This window comes from Somniosus microcephalus, chromosome 6, assembly GCF_052327205.1.
Source record: "Somniosus microcephalus isolate GS21.2 chromosome 6, FLI_Smic_1.0, whole genome shotgun sequence".
Classification (NCBI taxonomy): domain Eukaryota; kingdom Metazoa; phylum Chordata; class Chondrichthyes; order Squaliformes; family Somniosidae; genus Somniosus; species Somniosus microcephalus.
In genome coordinates, this window is record NC_140992.1 from 253,570,078 (window position 1) to 253,590,411 (window position 20,334).

Consider the following 20,334-nt stretch of genomic DNA (forward strand, 5'->3'; position numbering starts at 1 on the left):
ATAGATGTTAGCTTTTTCACCAAGCAACAATGTAATACGTTTAACACAATTTTGTGGAATGTAAAAGAAAAAAGGTTTTAGTTCCTGCAGTAAAATGGCCATTGTGTTAGCCACTTTGGGATTTATTCACTTTACATCCTAATTTACGGTCAGAATTATCTATGTTTTCATGAAGCAAGCATTTTCTAAGGATCTCCTGAATAACAGAGCCCAATTTTGATATAAATTGAAAAGCAAAGACCCAGTTCCACTCAAAAGGCCGAACAACAAAGAGTTTACAAATGCCAACAATGATTTTTATGCAACAGAGAACATCTAGCAGTTCATTAGCGAGGAACACAGTCGATCCCATTTGCCTTCACTTCTCATTGAAACCTATTATACAAAACATGGGCAGCAGTGTGTTGGGAGTAAGTTATCCTTCACTGCTCAAAGCTGAACTGGTTTTGCTAATTATTTTGTGCTTATTGCCAGATAACAGAAAAACTTGAAGCATTGTTTTCTGTGGTGAGTTATTCTTCAATTCAATTCTAGGTGGTTAACATCAATATGGATTTATGCAAATAGCAAGATAGCAACTGGCTGGGGAACTAACTCTAAATAATAAGAATATGCTCAGTATTAAATGAGTAACTAAAAGCACAATTTACTACAAATTGCTTAAGTGTAATCCATCAAACCCTATCTGGCTTTCCATGAATAATGCCAACTTCATGTAAAAATAGCACAGTATAATTTGTAACATTAATTAGAAACAGAGCCTCGATTTCCCTTATTGGTGGGGTTTACTACTGGTGCCAGGGTAAGGGATTACATAGGATTAGATAGGATATACGGCACAGAAACAGGCCATTCGGCCCAACCAGTCCATGCTGGCATTTATGCTCCACTCAAGCCTCTTCCCATCTATCCTCATCTAAATCTATCAGCATAACCCTCTATTCCCTTCTCCCTCATATGCTTGTCTAGCTTCCCCTTAAATGCATCTATACTTTTTGCTTCAACCACTCCCTGTGGTAGCAAGTTCCACATTCTCACCATTCTTTGGGTAAAGAAGTTTCTTCTGAATTCCCTATTGGATTTGTTGGTAACTATCTTATATTGATGGCCTCTATTTACGCTCTTCCCCACAAGTGGAAACATTCTCTTTCTATCCGCTCTATCAAAACCTTTCATAATTTTAAAGACCTCTATTAGGTCACCCTTCAGCCTTCTTTTTTCAAGAGAAAAGAGACTCAGCTTGTTCATCCTTTCCTGATAAGTATACCCTCGCATTTCTGGTATCATCCTTGTAAATCTTCTCTGCACCCTCTCCAGTGCCTCTATATCCTTTTTATAACATGGCGACCAGAACTGTATGCAGTACTCCAAATGTGGTCTAACCAAGGTTCGATTAGCATAACTTCCCTACTTTTCAATTCTATACCGCTAGAAATAAACCCTAGTGCTTGGTTTACTTTTTTTATGGCCTTGCTAGCCTGTGACACAACTTTTAGTGATTTGTGTATTTGTACTCCGAGATCCCTTTGTTCCTCTACCCCACCGAGACTCGCACCCTCCAAGTAATAAGTGACCTCCCTATTCTTCCTACCAAAATGTAATACCTCACATTTATCAGTGTTGAACTTCATTTGCTAATTGTATGCCCATTCTGCAAGTTTATTAATGTCCTCCTGTAATTTGTTGCAGTCCTCCTCAGTATTGACAATCCCCCCCAATTTGGTGTCATCCGCAAATTTAGAAATTGTGGCTGCGATTTCGCCGACCGAGGCAGGTCCGGGGCGGCCGGGGTCGAAGTCGCGGCCCCAGCCCGTTGCCTACTGCAGCCCGCTGCCTACTGCAGCCCGCACTCTCCAAGTGATTTTACGTTAATAGGGCTTGTTAAGCCCGCCCTGCGAGGTTCCCAATTAATAGGAAGCGGGTCTGATGACATCTTTTGATGACGCGTCATCAGCCCTATTTGGGTAAACCTCTTTACCCAGAGAGTGGTGAGAATGTGGAATGCGCTACCACAGGGAGTGGTTGAAGCGAAAAGTATAGATGCATTTAAGGGGGGGCTAGACAAGCATATGAGGGAGAAGGGAATAGAGGGTTATGCTGATAGATTTAGATGAGGAAAGATGGGAGGAGGCTCGAGTGGAGCATAAACACCAGCATGGACTGGTTGGGCCGAATGGCCTGTTTCTGTGCCGTATACCCGATGTAATCCTATGTAAAATGGGGTGTGGCTGTCCCATTTTGCTGGGCCCGAGTTAATTATGTATTCAGGGCTGTCTCCAGCACTATGTGTGCTTTCCATGGGGATTACTTCACTGTGTGGGTGGGTTATCCCATGCAGTACAGTGTTTCATTTGCTGCAGCTGCTTAAAAGTGACAGACAGGCCAAAAAAACAAATAAAATGGCGATTTCTCCCAAACAGTGCCCTGCTTCAAATAATAAGGAAGCAGCAGAAGAGCAGTAGAAAATGGAGGAGAGCTTCAGTAATCATGATCACATTATGGCGTCCACCACCAAAGGACACCAAATGCTTCATCCATACAGGCATTCTTTCTGGGAGGTGAACTGAGAGAAATGGCAGGCTGGATCAAGCCCTGGCTTCTCACTGTCATTTGTAAACAGAGGGGTGGGCCAGCGCTGGGTTGAGTGCTCCACCTTAAGGGGAAGAGTGGAAGGAAATTCCAATGACCATTTTAGATGGTGGGACTTCAGCAGAAGACTTCCCCATTCCAGTTTGCTTCATTTCCCACTCAGGAAGAAAATCCAGACCAGTTTCTCCACAAAGAACAAATGTTCTTCAAAATATACACATATACTATCGTATAAGATCTAAGATTTCCAGGAAAGTATAATTACAATAGAATGTTACCTGCATTGCATTGTGCAGTCTTTCTTTTGTCTTTAGAACTGTACCTTTGTACGACTGTAAATTATACTACCCACTCTGTGCTCACACAAAATAATTCAGTATCCATGTTTTCAGATAATAAAACTTCTATGAAGCAAACTTCAAGAAGTTCGGCATAAGTAAATTAACAATTTTACTTGGAAAGGGCGTGAGAACGCAGGCATAGTCATTTTTTAATGGTCTGCTCTTCTAAGGCTGGTGTTAGGCATGGTGAAAATTGAATTGAATCAATACTGCATCGTTAGTGTACATTAGCTTGTTCATCAGGGGAAAAATGATATACGGCTGAAGGCACACCAGTGTTACAGTACTGCTTATAAATAGACGAGTGAGATTATAAGTCAGTCTCCCATGGTGTTGCACACAGGGAATGCACACCAAGTGCAGTCTTTAAGTAATGAGAGGTTAGGGGTCCAGGGGATAATTGGACCAGGCGTGCAGGCATGAGATTTTTAATAAGATATTCCTTAGCCGCAGCGACTAAGGAACTAGGAGGCGCAAACTGAGCCACCACTTCTGGGAGGGTACAATTACAGCATAAGTCTATATTAGCAGTTCCTACTGTAATATGAATAGAGGATTTATAGTGGTAAACTTGACACAAGAACATGACAAAAATGTAACAACAGAAAATAAGGGACTAGAAATTCGTTATAGCCAAGGAATGGACGGTGTCTAGAAAAATTGGAGAATTTTTGTAAATGCTTTAGACTGCATGCAAAATTCATTCTCACTGCTCAATAAAATGATTGGAGTCCTAAATCAAGTCTTAAAACCTAAGCTCATTGGCGTTAGACTTAAAGGGTGGACCAATATCGAGTGCAGTCTAATCGCAACTCATCATTGCCAGAGGCTTTTTTCACAATTTAAAGGGGAGGTTCATTGATGCTACAACACCTCATTCTCAGCATTGCTGGCTGTGCAGCTGCCTCAGCAAGTAGAAGCAGGAGCAGAAGGACAAGGAGAAGGAGCCGGAGGACAACAACCAGGTGTACTCATGGCAGGTCCACGCCCCAGGGAGAGAGCCCACAGATTCTCCGATAAAACATTGGAGGCATTGGTTTTCGCTGTGGCAAGATGGCGGGCGGTGCTCTAGCTGACAAGTGGCAGGAGGCCCTCACCACAAGTCTTCTGCACCATGTGGAGGGAGGTAGCACAGAACATCTTGGGCAGCACTGTGGGCCCCAGGACCCACACACAGAGCAGGAAGAAATTTAATGACTTCAATCAGGTGGTCAGGGTGAGTGAATGCTTCAACAAATGCTACATACCACCATCTGTACCACAATCTGTAACACACTGCCCAAAGCACCACACCCCTAGCACTCACCCAACAACAATCTCTACCTACCAACACTCACAGCCACATCTCACACCTTGCACACAATGACAGCTATTCAACTATGGTAGGCACAATGGTCATTAGTTATTAGAATTCATGTGATGTGTGATATGTTTATATATAAATTTATTAATGGTGTTTGGAATGTTTGGTTGTCTCTCTTTGTGCCCAGGAGGATGCTGTGATATGCCATGAGACAGGGATTGTATTCCTGTGAATCGCAATCTGATGAGCCGGTCACGGCCAGCCCACCCAGAAGGCCGATTGTCTAGCTGCCTCCTCCCTCCCTCCCTCCTGTTCCTCATCCTCATCGTCATCTTCCTCCTCATCATCCTCATCTGCCTCATTCTCCTCCTGAGGTGGCCCCGCAATCCCTGCTGGCAAGGGCTGCGCCCTCATGATGGCCAAGTTGTGGAACATGCGGCAGACCACCACAAAATGGGACACCCGCTCTGGCGAGTACTGTTGGGCTCCGCCCGAGCGGTCAAGGCAGTGGAACCATTACTTCAATAAGCTGATGGTATGCTCGATGATGTTCCTGGTGGCAGCATGGCTCTCATTATGAGAGTGCTGGGCACTAGTGTTGGGTTTGCGGAGGGGAGTCATGAGCCAGGTGGAGAGCGGATAGCCTTTGTCTCCATGCAGCCACCCTCGAGCTTGATGTGGTGGCTGGAAGAGTGCTGGCACACTGGTCTGGCGCAGGATGAAGGCATTGTGGCTGCTGCCAGGATAGCGGGCATTGACATTAAGGATTCGCTGGTCGCACAGCAACTGCACATTAAGTGAGTGGCAGGCTTTGCGGTTACGGAAGACCTCAGGATTGTTATATGGTGCTCGCAAAGTCACGTGGGTGCAGTCGATGGCGCCCTGCACTATGGGGAAGCCAGCTATCCTGGCAAAGCCACATGCACACTCGCCCTGCTTCTCTCTGGTGATCGGGAAGCCAATGTAGTCACTTCTCCTGCTGTAAAGTCTCTGTGACCTCCCGGATGCAGCGATGGACAGCGAACTGTGAGATGTTAGCTATGTCTCCTGTTGCAGACTGGAAGGATCCGCTGGTGAAGAAATTGAGGGCGACGGTGACCTTGACTGCCACTGGGAGAGCTGTGGTCGCCTTGGTCTGAGGCTGGAGGTCTGGTTGCAGGAGGTGGCAGAGTTCTGTGGCCACCTCCTTGGCGAAGTGAAGCCTTCCAATACACTACTCCTCGCTTAATTGAAGGTAGGAGAAGTGCTCTCGGAATACCCTCGGAGGGTAAGGCCTCCTGTTGAGATCCCTGATGGCCATCCTCCTCCCTCTGCGCACATGTTCCCGTATTTCTCACTGCCTACGCTCCCTCCGCCGTAGATCCTGGAGGCCGAGGTGGCCAGTAGAGACCCCATTAATGTAACTAAGTGTAGCAGTTTGAAACTTTGAAGAATAAATGTAGCTACTTTTTAGTTGCCTTGAACCTTGAAATTACCAAATGAAACTGTTGCAGTGGGTGAAACTAACAAAAAAAACACAAACTACACTAACCTGACAGCGGCGAGTGATTACTGATGAACCTTTTAAATAATGTCCCTGGATCCAGCTTCCTGGTTCTGCAGGCCAGCTCTCCCTGTCGGTGTTTACTCCAGGTAGTGAGGTAAGTGGCGAGAATCATTTTTGCAAATCGGGCTGTCAGTGAGCGTTCCACACTCACTGACATCACGATCTACCTGGCGTTGACGTTCACGGTGGTACCTCTTACCGGCGGCGCTACGGGGGGGGGAGATTTGGCGTGTGGCGCTGGATTTACCTCGCCCTGGCGATACCGGTCCAGCACCCCATTAGCGCCATCTACTGGGAGGTGCTATGAGGACAAATTTCCCCCCACCCCCGGTGTATTTTTACAGGAAGGCCTATATATTTGGGTGCTCAGACACTAACTGACCTATTTGCCTCCAATATGGCGGGCAGGAAGAGTGCGAATATTTCTGGCTGGAAGTGCACCGTTCGACATATTGGTAAAAGAAAAATAATAGGCATCTACGGCCCATGCCTGAGACAAGTGTTAGGCCCTCTACATATGCAAATAAGGAGCCTAACACTTGTTTGAGGCCCCAACTTCAAGATTGGTTTGCTCACAGTCGTTAAAACCAGACCCCGCGACCGCTTGCTACCTACAAGGTAAGGTTTTCAAATTTACCTACCTGAAGGTGGAGCTGGGAGGAGCAGGAATGCCACGTCGTGTCGAATGTAATGAAGCCTGAGGCCCAATATCAGGGGCTCCTTGGGCCTCACCATTCAGGCCCAGGGTATATACTCTGCCCAAAACTGACATGCCCGAATTTCTAGGCTATAGTGTGTGCAGACTTAATGGGCTAGATTTTGTGGAGGGTCAGCGGGCGCGGTCGGTTGGGAAAGTGTTTTTTTTTCCCCCAGCGGGTCAGGACCCCACTGTGAACCCACCGTCACACGCCTTTACCAAATGTTGGGTCTGTCAGTGCTGAGCAGACCCAACATGCAGCAGCGGGTTCACAGCAGGGGTCCCAATTCAAGTAATTCGTGGCTTGTTTAGAGCCATTTAAGAATGAATTTCAGCTTACCTTCTGCATTTGACAGCTCGCCCACGGGTTCCGCGCTGGTCATGCACCACGTCTGTCAAGCTGAGGCGGGAGTTCAGTGGCCATTCAATCAGCTGTTGAGTTGGCAGCTTCAAATTTAGAGTAAAAGCTCCCACCTTACAGAGATATCATCCCTCAGCCACAAAGTCTTCCTCACTACATTTCCACAACAGATTCACCATGCTGCAAGTCTTTACACAAGTCTCCAATCCAGTCTGAACTCATTACCTCTCTCACCATTGACAGATCGCTCCTGTCATCTCTACTTCACCTGCCATCTATTCCATCAGCATAGGTGCCCATTATACTCTCTCACCTTGGTCTTCAGAATCAGTCCGAACACCAGCAGCACCACCAATCTTCTCCACATTCACCTGCTGCTACACAGGACACAGGGCATCAGCACCTGACCACATTGTTGCCAGTGAGGTCAGGGATGGCCTCATTATAGCAAGATTTACTTCACTTAACACTGTACACCCTGGCTGCCACATGATGTGCCAGGTTGGCACCACCCCATAACAACATCGTAAAGCATCCCTACAATGTCCAAGCCATTCCATTCACACTCACCACCATTGCGGGGGGTACCGTTATGTCTCACCATTCACTGCAACTCACTAAGCCACTTCCAAAGGTGTTCAAGAATGCAAAGTGCTGAAAAAAATAGTTTCAATGTTTGACAACTTTACATGAATAGTGCCTACCCTTGTGTATTGTTAGTTGGTATGATTGCACTAGGATGAGGGTGAGTGTGAGGGGTGGCTAGTGAGATGGGGATGTGATAATGTAGATAGAGGAGGATGGGTGGAGGTGCAAGATAAGTTGGTGTAAAGATGTGCAGGAGTAGGGTAGGAAAGGCAGAGTGATGGGGACCTGATGAGAGACACAACAGGATGAGGTTGAGTGTGGCTTTGTACTAATGTTTCGTGATCTACTGAGATCGTTGAAACATTTGCGGCATTGCAGCCAGGTCCTCCTGACTACATCCCTGCTTGTGCCCTCCTCTGCAATGTGCAACCAGGCTGTGTTGATCTCCTGGGGAGGTCTCTTCTGCCCATGGGAAGGGAAGAAGACCTCCTTGTGTGCTGTGACTCCCTCCATAAGCATATGGAGGGAGTCATGGGAGAACCTGGGTGCACCTCTGTGCAGTGATTGTCAGTGTTTGCAGCACCTCAATGCTGTAGAACACTGACAGCACAAATGTCAAAATAAAGTTGGCCAGGCCATGGACCCTTTAAAGAAACTGGCTGATGACGTATCATCAGATGACGTCACCAGATCCGCTTCCTCTAATTGGATGGGAAACACGCTGGGTGGGCTTAACAAGTCCAAATCAAGGGAAATTCATTTCAGACAGCAGCGGGGTCATAACCCGCCACCGATGTCACCCGCAATGGACCCGCCGAGGTTCGTAAAATCGCGGCCAATATTTTTAATACATTACTAGTCAATCTTCCTTTGTGTTGCACATGAAGAAATCAAAACTAAAGCAGGGTTACACAGCAAATTGGACACGGTGCACTGATGTAATTTCTTCCCAATTTTGAAGCCATATATTCCTTATCTTTATATTTCCATTATAAATTCCTATGTCCACATTTATAAAACACTGCCTATGTAAAATTTTCACACTGTTATTGCACCCTTTTGCCAGTGATGACACTGAAGTGCTTCCACTGGTGGGTAGGTGTAATTACAATGTGACAAGTTTACATAGGAAATTTCCATTATACATGTGAACATAGAAATTTATAATGGAAAAAGTTGACAGGAAATCTGTACAGACCAAAGATTTTTAATATATTATAGATATAGATTCGGAAAGTAAATTCAAATAAATTTAGAATAGGAATTGAAAGTAAATGCTTAGAAAACCGACGGTAATACAAAGCAAGAGGACCCTGCCAAACAGTTGACCTTAGATTGAATAATATGGAAATAAAACAAATAGATAAATGTGTTTACTTGGGCTGTCCAACAGCTTGATGGCAGAAATAACAAAGAAGTTAATGGAGAATTGCAACTGCAAAAGAGAAATTTAACAACATGTGTGCAGTTTTGGTCGCCCTATTTGAGGAAGGATGTTCTTGCCATGGAGGGAGTGCAGCGAAGATTCACCAGACTGATACCTGGGATGACAGGAATGACGTATGAGGAGAGATTGGGTCGATTGGGCTTATACTCGCTGGAGTTTAGAAGAATGAGAGGGGATCTCATTGAAACTTATAAAATTCTAACAGGACTAGACAGACTAGATGCAGGAAGGATGTTCCCGATGGCGGGGGAGTCCAGAACCAGGGGTCACAGTCTAAGGATAAGGGGTAAGCCATTTATGACAGAGATGAGGAGGAATTTCTTCACCCAGAGAGTGGTGAACCTGTGGAATTCTCTACCACAGAAGGCAGTTGAGGCCAATTCATTAAATATATTCAAGAAGGAGTTAGATATATTTCTTAAGGCTAAAGGGATCAAGGGATATGGTGAGAAGGCAGGGACAGGGTACTGAGTTTGGATGATTAGCCATGATCTCATTGAATGGCAGAGCAGGCTTGAGGGGCCGAATGGCCTACTCCTGCTCCTATCTTCTATGTTTCTATGAAAGAGTTTCTGTACAAACATAAAATCAACACCATTTTATGAATGTGAAAATTAGACCTTGAATGCTGAAGTAAGAAGAATTAAGGTTTTGAGTTATGATGCGACAGCCTTGCTGAAAATTAGTTGAACAGAAAATGACAAGTGAGAGGGCCTTGAGCTAGTACAAGAAAAGAGGGAGATTATTATGATAGGTAGATTGTGCTGAGAAAAATACCATACGGTGGGCATGTTATTAAGAAATCACAAGAAAAGTTGTTGGGGTTGTAACTACTGGAAAACATTGAGGACAATAGATTTAGAGACAGGAAAACATAAATTAGATGATGCGGTGGAACGAACATGTGTAACATCAGACGCTGATATCTCTATACAGAGGTCAGATCGTGTAGAGTGCACTCATCAACAATCTCCGGTGTGAAGAACGCATACGTGTGTGGGGGGGGGGGGGGAATGGTGGATGGTTGAATAGAAGATACTTTATAAATGACCCAAGCTGGTTGCCACAAGTGGAAAACAGTATTTAATTCTCAAGTGTTGACATGTCTTAACCTTGATAAACACAAAAGGCCAAAAGTATACATTCTGAAGAAAATTATTACAACACATAGTAAATAGTGTTTGAATTTTTTAGCACTAATAGTATACGATGAAATATAACTTTTCAGAGTAACCTTTGGAATTTAATCACGCTTTGAGCTTTCAAAGTTTGTCATTGTAAAATAACACAAATGATGATCCCTGTAACCACTGAAGCATATTTCTTGTTTTTCAGCTATGTTCCTTCTTTATAAAATAGATTGGTAAAATATTAAATGGTTTTTTTGGCGGCTGGAGAAGTGCCAAAAGGCTTTTGGCCCATTATGGGGTTTTAGTCACATGGTGCACATAGCTTTAAGGCATGCACAGGGGCCTTAAATCACACCAGTGACAGCTATAATTTATCAAGCACAGCTTGACTGGAACTGCCACGTACTGACCTTCCAGTAATGCACTGAGTACTGCAGAATGAACTGGTATGGAGAAAGTTACATCAAATTGGCAACAGGAAAGAATTTTTCTCATTCTGTATACAGTCCATTAAAGACGTATCATAGCCAGTTTATGGTAACTGCATAGCAATTGCTTTATTAATCCCTAAATTCAGCCCCTTAAAAGAAATTTTACTTATACCGAATATCCAATTGTAAATCATTTTAAAATCTTCTTAAATCATAGGCTGCTAAGCAATAATCTTTCCATATCTTTCTTTCTTCTCCACGTGAACTCCTTCAATTCCACATGATCGTCGAACAGCATATTTATGCCAGCATAATGGCAGTTCCAATGCAGTTTTGCAATATTGGCTGCAACTCTCAGTGCTGTAGAAACTGTCCCAATTAAATTGTTTCAAAACCCTCCTGTACTTTAGGGTGGAACAGTGTCAAAGCACAGTGGTGCATTAACATGGTGAATGCTCACTGTGGGAAAAGGGGAAGAGGTGTGAAGTGGTGGCGAGGCATTTTCGCAGCAAGGGGGAAAGTTGGAGGACAAGCCATTCTGGGTTATAAGAACATAAGAACATAAGAAATAGGAGCAGGAGTAGGCCAATCGGCCCCTCGAGCCTGCTCCGCCATTCAATAAGATCATGGCTGATCTGATCCTAACTGCCAATCCACTATCACAGAACCGTCTTCTGCATCTAACAGAATTAGACACACGAAATAGGAGCAGGATCAGGCTACACGGCCCCTGGGCCCACTCTGCTACCCACAGGGTCATGACCGATCCGAACCTAGACTCATGTCCAAATTCCTGCCCGCTCCCCGTAACCCTTAATTCCCTTTACTTCTAGGAAACTGTCTATTTCTGTTTTAAATTTATGTAATGATGTAGCTTCTACAGTTTTTTGGGGCAGCATATTCCATGGACCTACCACCCTCTGAGTGAAGTAGTTCCTCCTCATCTCAGTTTTGAAAGAGCAGCCCCTTATTCTAAGACTATGCCCCCTAGTATACTTCGCAGCAACCACTTCTGCCAATGGAATCTTCAAAGCAGTGGCCTGCGCTGCTTTCAGTTGGGGAATGTTACATAGAATGGGCGAACTCGAAGAGAAAATAACTTGATGAGAAAAAAGTTTTAATATAGCTTTTAAATCAAATCCTATTGCTTGTGTAATACTTTATATGAGTCAACAAGTGGGAAAACGGCACCTCTGACAGTGCAGCACTCCCTCAGTATTACACTGGATTGCCAACCTAAATTATATGCTCAAGTCTCTGGAGCAGGACTCAAACCCATGACCTTCTGACTCGAAAGTAGCTAATAACATGATAGTCAAAAATTCTTCATTTTTGTCACAGCAATGTAAGCAGTTTAGCCTGTTCCGAATATGTGGTATCTCTGTGTCCTTGATGCTCATCAGCAGCACAATATTGCTATAGAACACTGGATTAAAACCTATTTAACTGGAAATATGAAAAAGATAAGGGCATAGTTATTGTGCTATTTCTTGAATGCCATAACTTAGATAAATCTTAGTTCCTAAATGCCAACAAGATATTAGAAGCTGCAGACTGTTACATTAACAGTCAAGTGGTACGGTTCTAAACATTTGTATAATTTAAAAACACAATGAGTAAAAATGACAATGTATTTTTACTTTTGAAAGAATAAATATTAGAAGTTGCTCTACTGCACAGACATTCATGATTATGTCGTGTGAGAGAGCTTGACTGCAAACTGATTTTCCCAATGTCACAGGCAAGGTCATAAACTGCTGCACTCTGCTATGTAGTAATTCTAGTGCATACCAACAACATACTCATAACTTAGATAAATCAATGCCGATTCACAGCTGTTTGCAACTCCAGTGGCTGTAAGGCCCCAGTTACAGTAGGATTAACTATCTGAAAACAAAAAAAAATTGACTGTTAGTTGGTTTCAGTTTCTGTTCATTTGGTTTTAATGAGTTTCAAGTTCAAATATAATTACTTTGCGTACCAGAAGTAGCTAAAAGGTTATAGATATGGTTTCACATGAATTGCATAGTTTAGATAATCCTGTTCATTAATAGCACAGAAATAAGTAGAGATAAGAATGATGGTGGAGGACACTTTGAAACTCAAGGGAAATTTCAAGCATTGTCACTTAGGTTTAAGTATTTAATGCGAATCTCCGTCTTTTTTAAATGAATCTGCAAGATAATGACATTGACTTGTTGCCTTTCGCAGGTTTGCACAGTTTCAGGATCCCGCCGGCTGGCTGACTATCAATCCTGCAACTGGCACAGTTACAACCAGAGCAACCCTGGATCGAGAATCCACTCATGTCCATGACAGTCAATATACAGCCTTGTTTCTTGCAACTGATGATGGTATGTAAAAACCCACCTAAATAAATACTGTTTCTTTCTTGAGCACTCAGGGTATATGCCAGTGTTAGAACTGGTCTAATGCCAATGCCAGTTGTAACATGGATGTATAGAATTGTGGGAATTAACTCTCATCATGCACAGAGAACCTTAAAAAAAACTCATCCCATGTTACATAATCAAAAATCTAATGCTTCCTTATGTTATGATGCTTCCATTGTGTACTTAGTCACATCAACCTTACTAGTGCAGACAGAGAAACTATGCACATTGGTGTTATGCACTAGATCCCATAAAGACACTAATGCATACTTTGTTGAACAATAAAGTCTTGCTCAGAACGATTGACCTACGAGCAAACATTTCTTGCGTCTTTTCCAAAACAGAAATGAAAACATTAATATAGTTGCACAAAGGGCTGCTAGCTAACTGTTCTTTCACTCTGGATCAGCTGTCAGAGCAGAACAATCAATCAATTTCCAGAGAAATGTATCAATGCTGCTATTATATTGCCGCTGTTTAATTTGGATTCTGGGAGCCTGGCATCCATGCACTGGCTTCTGTTATTTGTGCCGCTAAATGTGGCTCCCTTATTCTGGTGGCAGACTCGTCGATCGGTTTTCCATAGAAAGCGAGTCTGCTGACTGGTTTCAGCAACAAAAATAGTAGGAACTGGCTCACAAGTGCTGGCTCATTTAATCTGAGTTAAAACAGCAACCAATAAAAAAGCAGCTATACACCTGCCGGTCTTAAGACATCTGAATGATTGCACTTACAACCACATAACTGCTATTTCTATTCTCACAGTTGATTATAAGTCATCGGTTCTGCTAATTTTGTTATTGTCTCAGGACTCCTTTCTAAATACAGGAAACTCTTGTTTAAACGGCACCTAAATATCCGGAATTCTCTATTAACCGGCAAAATTCTCACTCTGACAACAATACCTCAATAACCGGCAATGTTGCCGAGTCCGAGTCTCCCGCGGTGGCCAAGTTAGTCAGTGGGGGTAGTTCTCCAAACTGCCAGTACTCGGCTTCTTGGCGCTGTCGGAAGTCGGAACACCTCAATAACAGGAGTCTGACTCTCCCGCGCTGTATACAGTCGTTTACTGTATAAGTTTTGTTTTACTGTTAAGTAATTAAAGAGTTTTGGATTACCCTCAACTGGCAGTACTGTACTTAATCAAGCATCTTCCACCATCCATTTAACACAACATTCTGTAGGTGAGTACCCAATTACTGTATACTGCACATTTCTTGATTTTTTAATTTTTCTTTGTTAAAAATAGCCTCGGTAGATAACCCTCTCCGTCATCCAGAATTTTTGATCAACCGGCAACACGCCGGTCCCATCGGTGCCGGATAAAAAAAGAGTTTCCTATAACTATTGTTTGCATATATTCACTGATTAAAGTAGCCAGTATGATGGCACTCTGGTCTTTGAGAATGTTAGCTGACTAAGTTCTACCTAAGTCCTTGTCATACTGTGTCTCTTTCTGCCTGACCTGAGTTTTGTGCTTCTTTTTCCACTCTCCCTGCTTGCCCCAAGCTTTGCACTTCTTTCTCCGCTCACCCTGATTCATCTGTTGCTCTCTTCACCTGTCCCAAGGTCCTGATGCTATTTTAAGAATCACAAGTAGGAAGTTTCCATTTTCAGTTTATGGGATTCGTTTAATGATTCTATGAACATTTTAATCAGGAAATAAATAAAAATATCAGAATATTCTTCAGTACAGTTGTAAAATGGTAACATGATATGCATCTCAATTGTTAGCCGTATTGGAATAAAATACCAATTTGACCTTCTTGTTTATTGTTAACAAAGGAATCTCGTGACATGAATTTATTTATGTACGTGTGTGTGTGTTTTTGAAGGACAATGAATTCTCAAGTGTACTGTAATGTCAGACGTCAGGGTTGGGACACTTTGAAACAGCTCAAATTGTGTGAATAGAGAGACAGAGGGAAAGACTTACGGAAGGATCCAAAGACACAGGAAAGACTCAGAGGAAAACTCATTAAAAAAAAAGGACACTTCTGTTGAATTTGTGAGCCTTGCTTTGTGGAGAGATTTGGAGTTTGGTGAGATTATTTATCTAGTAAAGTTTGGCACCTGTGGGCTGCCAGTTGGTTAATTAGATATTGTAACACTAAGATGCAGAGTAATGCTTTTTGATCCATTTGATAGAAGGCACCTGGAGTGCCTTCTCCTCCTTCAAGCGCTTCACCTCATTTCACCCTTTTGTCTCTCCTTTACAACCTCATGAATCCTGTGCCCCAACCCCACGTTTCTCACCAAGATATCTACTCTCTTTTCCTCCCGCAGTCTCTATACTAAGTAACTCCTCATCCTTGATGACTTCAATCCCCATCTCAGCTCCCCTTGCCCTCCCTAAATCTCACCCTCTATATAAACTCTTCAATCCATATTCACAGTCACTGCATCGACCTTGCCATCTCCTGTGACCTCACTACACCCATGGTCTCAATCACTGATCAAGGCCATCTCCGATCACTTCCTTTTACTCTCTCCCATCCTGGACATTCCCCTGGTACAGCCCCCAGTTTTGCTGCTACTACTCCAAGAGTGTAGACCTGAGCATGTCTGGTGCACAACTGGTTTAGCCACCCATCAGCAGATCTGGCAGCTACAGGCATAGCACAGTGCATTCTTAAAAGGTGTAGCTGGCTCCTCTTACCTTACCTGAAATGACTGAGTTATCCTAGACTGATTTGCTGTGAGTGGGGCAATCTCACTGCCCTGGCCACCACCTTGCATTGCTCCTGAGCAGCTCTCCTGGTGGGCCTTCGCCGCTCTGTCCCAAACAGAACCTCACTCCCCAATAATATTTCTACTCTTTGATGGGGGTGGGGGTTTCTGCTCTCCTGCAAACCTCATGAACAGCTGTTCAGAAGAAGATTTTCAGATCTGCTGCGAAACCAATTTTCTGTGTTCCTCCTCTTTTGAGCTGCTGCAAGCCTTTAAATCTTGCAGCAACACATTAGTTCCTAATGAGTGGCTTTCCTGATAATGAGAGTTCACCCAAACTATTAAAATTAGGTTGATCTCAGAAACTGTGGTGGGGTCAACCCCTTTTTGCATTGAGCAGGTGGGATTGATGCAACAGCCAACCTTTGCGTGGAATTTTGCCTGAATGGAAAATCCAGGTATGCCTCTAGTTATTAAGAGAAACAAATAGCTGAAGCTTCAGAACTCTGGAAATGCCTGTACTGGAGACACAAACAAGGAAGACCAGTGTTGACGAGGATTTGATGCAAACACTGACTGAGACATATTGTTTGCTATTTTCAACATATATATGTCAAAATGAAGCGCATTTCTTGGAGCCAGTGATGATTTGTGACTCTTTTTGCATGAATGTCAGTTTTTAAAAAATTTATAGTGGAATCAAGTGGCTGGGAAATGAAAGCAATCAGTGAGCGCAAGAGCACCAGATGAGCCATTTGCTGTTGGAATACAATGCAGGATGGGGCACCTGTCCGTACAAGCACATAGGTGAGAGAATGCGATTCAGAACAAATTGGACCACAGTTTGTCCACAGTGAGGCCTGTCCAATGTTGCTGTAACCTGTTCTATGCATAAACATTGCAAGTCATTAAGATATATTTTTTGTTTCATTTTGTTATACATTTCTATGCTTTCAAGGTAAGGATGTTGTAGAGTTTCATTTACCAAGTAGAACTCCATATATCTAGATGAGGTCTTTCACTTGTTATCAGTGTCAATTACTGAAACACACAGCCATATGTTGGCATTGCAGAAGCGAAATATTTTAGCCTTTATTTATAAAATAGATAATTAAAAAAAAAAATACTCATGTTTTGTAAAATATATACACGCATATCTGGAAATTGAGACATTTAAAAAAATGAATCAAGCATAATATCCAAATTTTTGTCCAATTTGAATCTTATTTAATAATAGTGATGGTCACTCTGCACATGTATAGTTCAATTTCTTATTGTTGTTACTTGCATGCAGAGTGGACCAATATCGCTCTCTGCAGATCCCCAATACCATTTCCATTGTTTTTGCTATAAGTTGTCAACCCTCTTTTCTGTCATTTAGCATTTGATTATAGGTTCACAGCAACAGAGATTTTTATTTTAAAACAAGAATACCAGCAATGTTCTTCCGAAATGAATCCAATTCCCAACTGTCAAGTTGGGTGCAGTACTGGGGGGCATAACAGTGTGTGTGCACCTCATCCCTAACAGTTCACTGGTGAGTGTTAGGGCATCCCATTAATGGTGGTTCAGTGATAAATGACCATGTCCTTTGGTGACCTTAGCTGTTTAAGCACAACAGGAATATTAGGTTAAGTAGGCACTCGGGTAATCCCTGGTATTGTGGGGGTGGCAAGCGGGGTTGGAAAATGTCACTATTCTCTTCAGAATGTAGGGATTCCTGACTCCATATGATAGAATTACTTAGCCTTGCTATCTGGTCTCCAGTTTCACCGTTATATTAAAATAGCATCCAGTGCAAGCATTTGCTTTGGTTTCCCAACAGGATTTACATAGAAACATAGAAGATAGGAACAGGAGTAGGCCATTCGGCCCTTCAAGCCTGCTCCGCCATTCAACGAGATCATGGCTGATCATCCAAACCCTAGCACCCGGTCCCTACACCGACAGCCATCCCACCCAAGTTCCATCCCAGTAACCCCGTAACCCCACGTAGTCAATCCCCCCTAACACTAAGGGCCAATTTTTATCATGGCCAATCAACTTAACCCGCACATCTTTGGACTGTGGGAGGAAACCGGAGCACCGGGAGGAAACCCACGCAAACACGGGGAGAATGTGCAAACTCCACACAGACAGTCACCCGAGGCCGGATTTGAACCCGGGTCCCTGGCGCTGTGAGGCAACAGTGCTAACCACGATGCCACCGTGCCGCAGTTTGCAGTTATGCGTGTGAGGCAGTCCGGATCTTTCTTCAATTTCTAAAGTAACTTTTGGAGCAGAGACAGGTTGCTTCATGAAATGGAATGTCAATGGTCACGGACCTCCTAACTCGTTACCGCTCAACAGTGGAAGAGGCTTGGTCGTAGGGTGCATTGCATACTCCTGCAAACAAGGAATGTTATACACAGAAAGACCTAAAAGTTAAAACACAGAAACAAACCATTCAGCCCAAGCAGTCGTGATGATGTTTACGTTCCACGCGAGCACATAGTCCAACTAATGTTTACCCATCCAACTCCTATATCCCTTTTTCCTTCATCCACCTATCCAAACTAATCTTGAATGTTTTATGGTGCAGAACCTTAGGAGGGGCAAAATGCAAATGCAACTAAATCAAGACACAATAGATTTCATATGAAAGTATCATGTGAGTACAGGAAACTTTTTTTTATCCGGCACGGATGGGACCGACGTGGTGCCAGTTCATCAAAAATTCCGGATAACCGAACGCCTTAGTAAAAGATCTGACAGCTCTGTATAAAGCAACAAACCCTGTACTGTAGAACAATGAACACAAGTTTCAAGCGTCTCTGTAGCTTAGCAACAGCTGCAGCCACACCCTTGCACAGCACAGATGGAAGAAGGCAAATACCAATATGAAGTAAAACCTACTCCTGAATTTTGCCGGTTAACCGAGATTTCCGGTTATTTTAGGTGCTGGTAAATCGAAAGTTTCCTGTATGTTATTAGATACTTAGCTTCAGCCTGATGAAATAATTGAGAAGTGTTTGCAAAATGACATGAAAATCTTCAGCGTGATGATAAAAGAACAAAAGTCGGGATACTCAGAATTCTTTTTTAGCAGTCATATTGTGAAAACGTGATGAGGACTTTCACCTTGAATCTGGACTGTAAAGAAAATGGTTGTCTTTTCAGCAAGGCCTGCATAAAACAACAGTAAATATGTCATCTACATCAGTGAACTCGAGCCCAGTGTTATGCCAACAAAGGAAGAAATGCAGGCTACAAATTTAAAAGGGAATGAGGCTGTCACAATAACACAGGCACGACAAGGTGGTCGGGAGGTTAAGAAGATGGACTAATTCATTGGGTCTGTATGCGTCAGTTTGAATCTCGCCCCCTGTCACCTTCCTGAAATGCTTCAGTCCTTGTGGTCATGGTGTTTCCACGCTCCCGAAATAGGCATGAAGTCAGCACGTGCGAGGTGTGAGGTCCAAACCATTTTGAGGCCCTGGCTTTGTTAGCAGGCTGCTGGCGAGCTGTGGTCACTAGAGGGAGCACTGCTGCAGCTTGCCGGGTCAGGGAGAGCAAGAAATCATCCAGCTCACAAGCTGAGTCAGCAGGCAACTCGGCTGGGGGACGGAGGCGATCCCAGGGAAGGGCCTTGAATGGGCAGGCAGTGGGCTGGAGTTTTTTGGGTAGCCCAGGAGAAGCATCCCTGCTCCCTCCGATTCAGCAAAAAAAGTTTGCTGGGCCGCCTTCTGAGCGACCTCTAGTGGTCCCTTTAAGGACCACATGTTAGGCCGCTCACACTTAGCACAGCTGGGCAGAGTGTATGCGGCACATGTTCTGCTCATCTGTACCTGAGAAATGTAATCAGGGTCCTACACCTCGCGTGTGATTCCGATTTTCTTGAAAATTGCAACAGATGGGCCTTGGGTGTCCATGGGGCAGCCGAGGTGCCTCCTCATTCTCCCCATAATTTTCAATTACTATTCACCCATTATTCAGATGAGAAAAGGGTAATGGCAGTTGAAAATTGCCCCCTTTGTTTCATTTTTGAAGGAGGAATTTTAGTCAGAATAATGGCCCAGAAATTCGGGTCTCCACGGGTGAGTACGCACGGGTACTCGCCCGTAGGCCCAATGGAAGTGCTGGTTTCCTGCATGCACTGCGCATGCGTGGGAAACCGGCACTTCCGTTCCCCTGAAAGAAGGGGTTCAGAGTTCGAACGCGTGCGCAGGTGAGGCTGCGCGTGCGCATCGAACTTTGTTTTTTTTTACAGGTTTTCTCGGGAGAGTAAGTCTGCAGAAGTTACACATTTAAAAAGCAGGCGTAAGGCCTGCTTTTTACAAGGTAAGTGGTGAATTAATTAAAATTAAAACATTTTTTCCACAGGTTTATTATTTTTAAATACTTTAAAGCAAGGTAAGTTTATTTTTAGCCCCATTAGAAAATAAAATTATTTTTTCAAAAATTTAAATTATTGTTTAAAATAGTTATTTCATGTAATTTATAGTTTATTTAAAAAATGTGATTTTTAAAAATTTATTTGAAGATTTAGTGATGTTTTGGGGCCCGTAGTATTTCTAAGTTTTGACAGTTCTTCCTGTCAAACTTATGAATGGAGCATTCCCTGCTCCGATTGGCTCCCCATGGTCCACGTGATCCCAGGGGACGCATCGAACTAACTGCTCCCCTGGGATACGCGAGCACTGCGCGCCGGCAGCTGGAGCAGGCCCCGGATCAGAATTCCACGGGGGCCCACAGCTCAACGGCCGGCGCGCTAGGTAAGTGCAGGTTGGGGGCTTGCACCCGCGGGAAACCTCTGACCCGAATTTCTGGACCATTAATGTATGGTGAAACCTGTTACA

At 43.6% G+C, this 20,334-nt stretch overlaps 1 protein-coding gene across 3 annotated transcripts in view; it reads left to right on the forward strand.

Annotated features, from left to right (window-relative positions):
- The window catches only part of cdh13 (cadherin 13, H-cadherin (heart)), a 1,232,244-nt gene that overhangs the window by 1,157,746 nt on the left and 54,164 nt on the right, over positions 1-20,334 (forward strand). For 2 of the 3 annotated variants that reach the window (XM_085991760.1, XM_085991761.1), the window contains exon 11: positions 12,645-12,787. In XM_085991760.1, the coding sequence (XP_085847886.1) occupies positions 12,645-12,787 (143 nt within the window). Of the gene's footprint in view, positions 1-12,644; positions 12,788-14,335; positions 14,529-20,334 lie in introns of those variants that run through there. The other variant, XM_085991762.1, reaches the window with a different exon arrangement.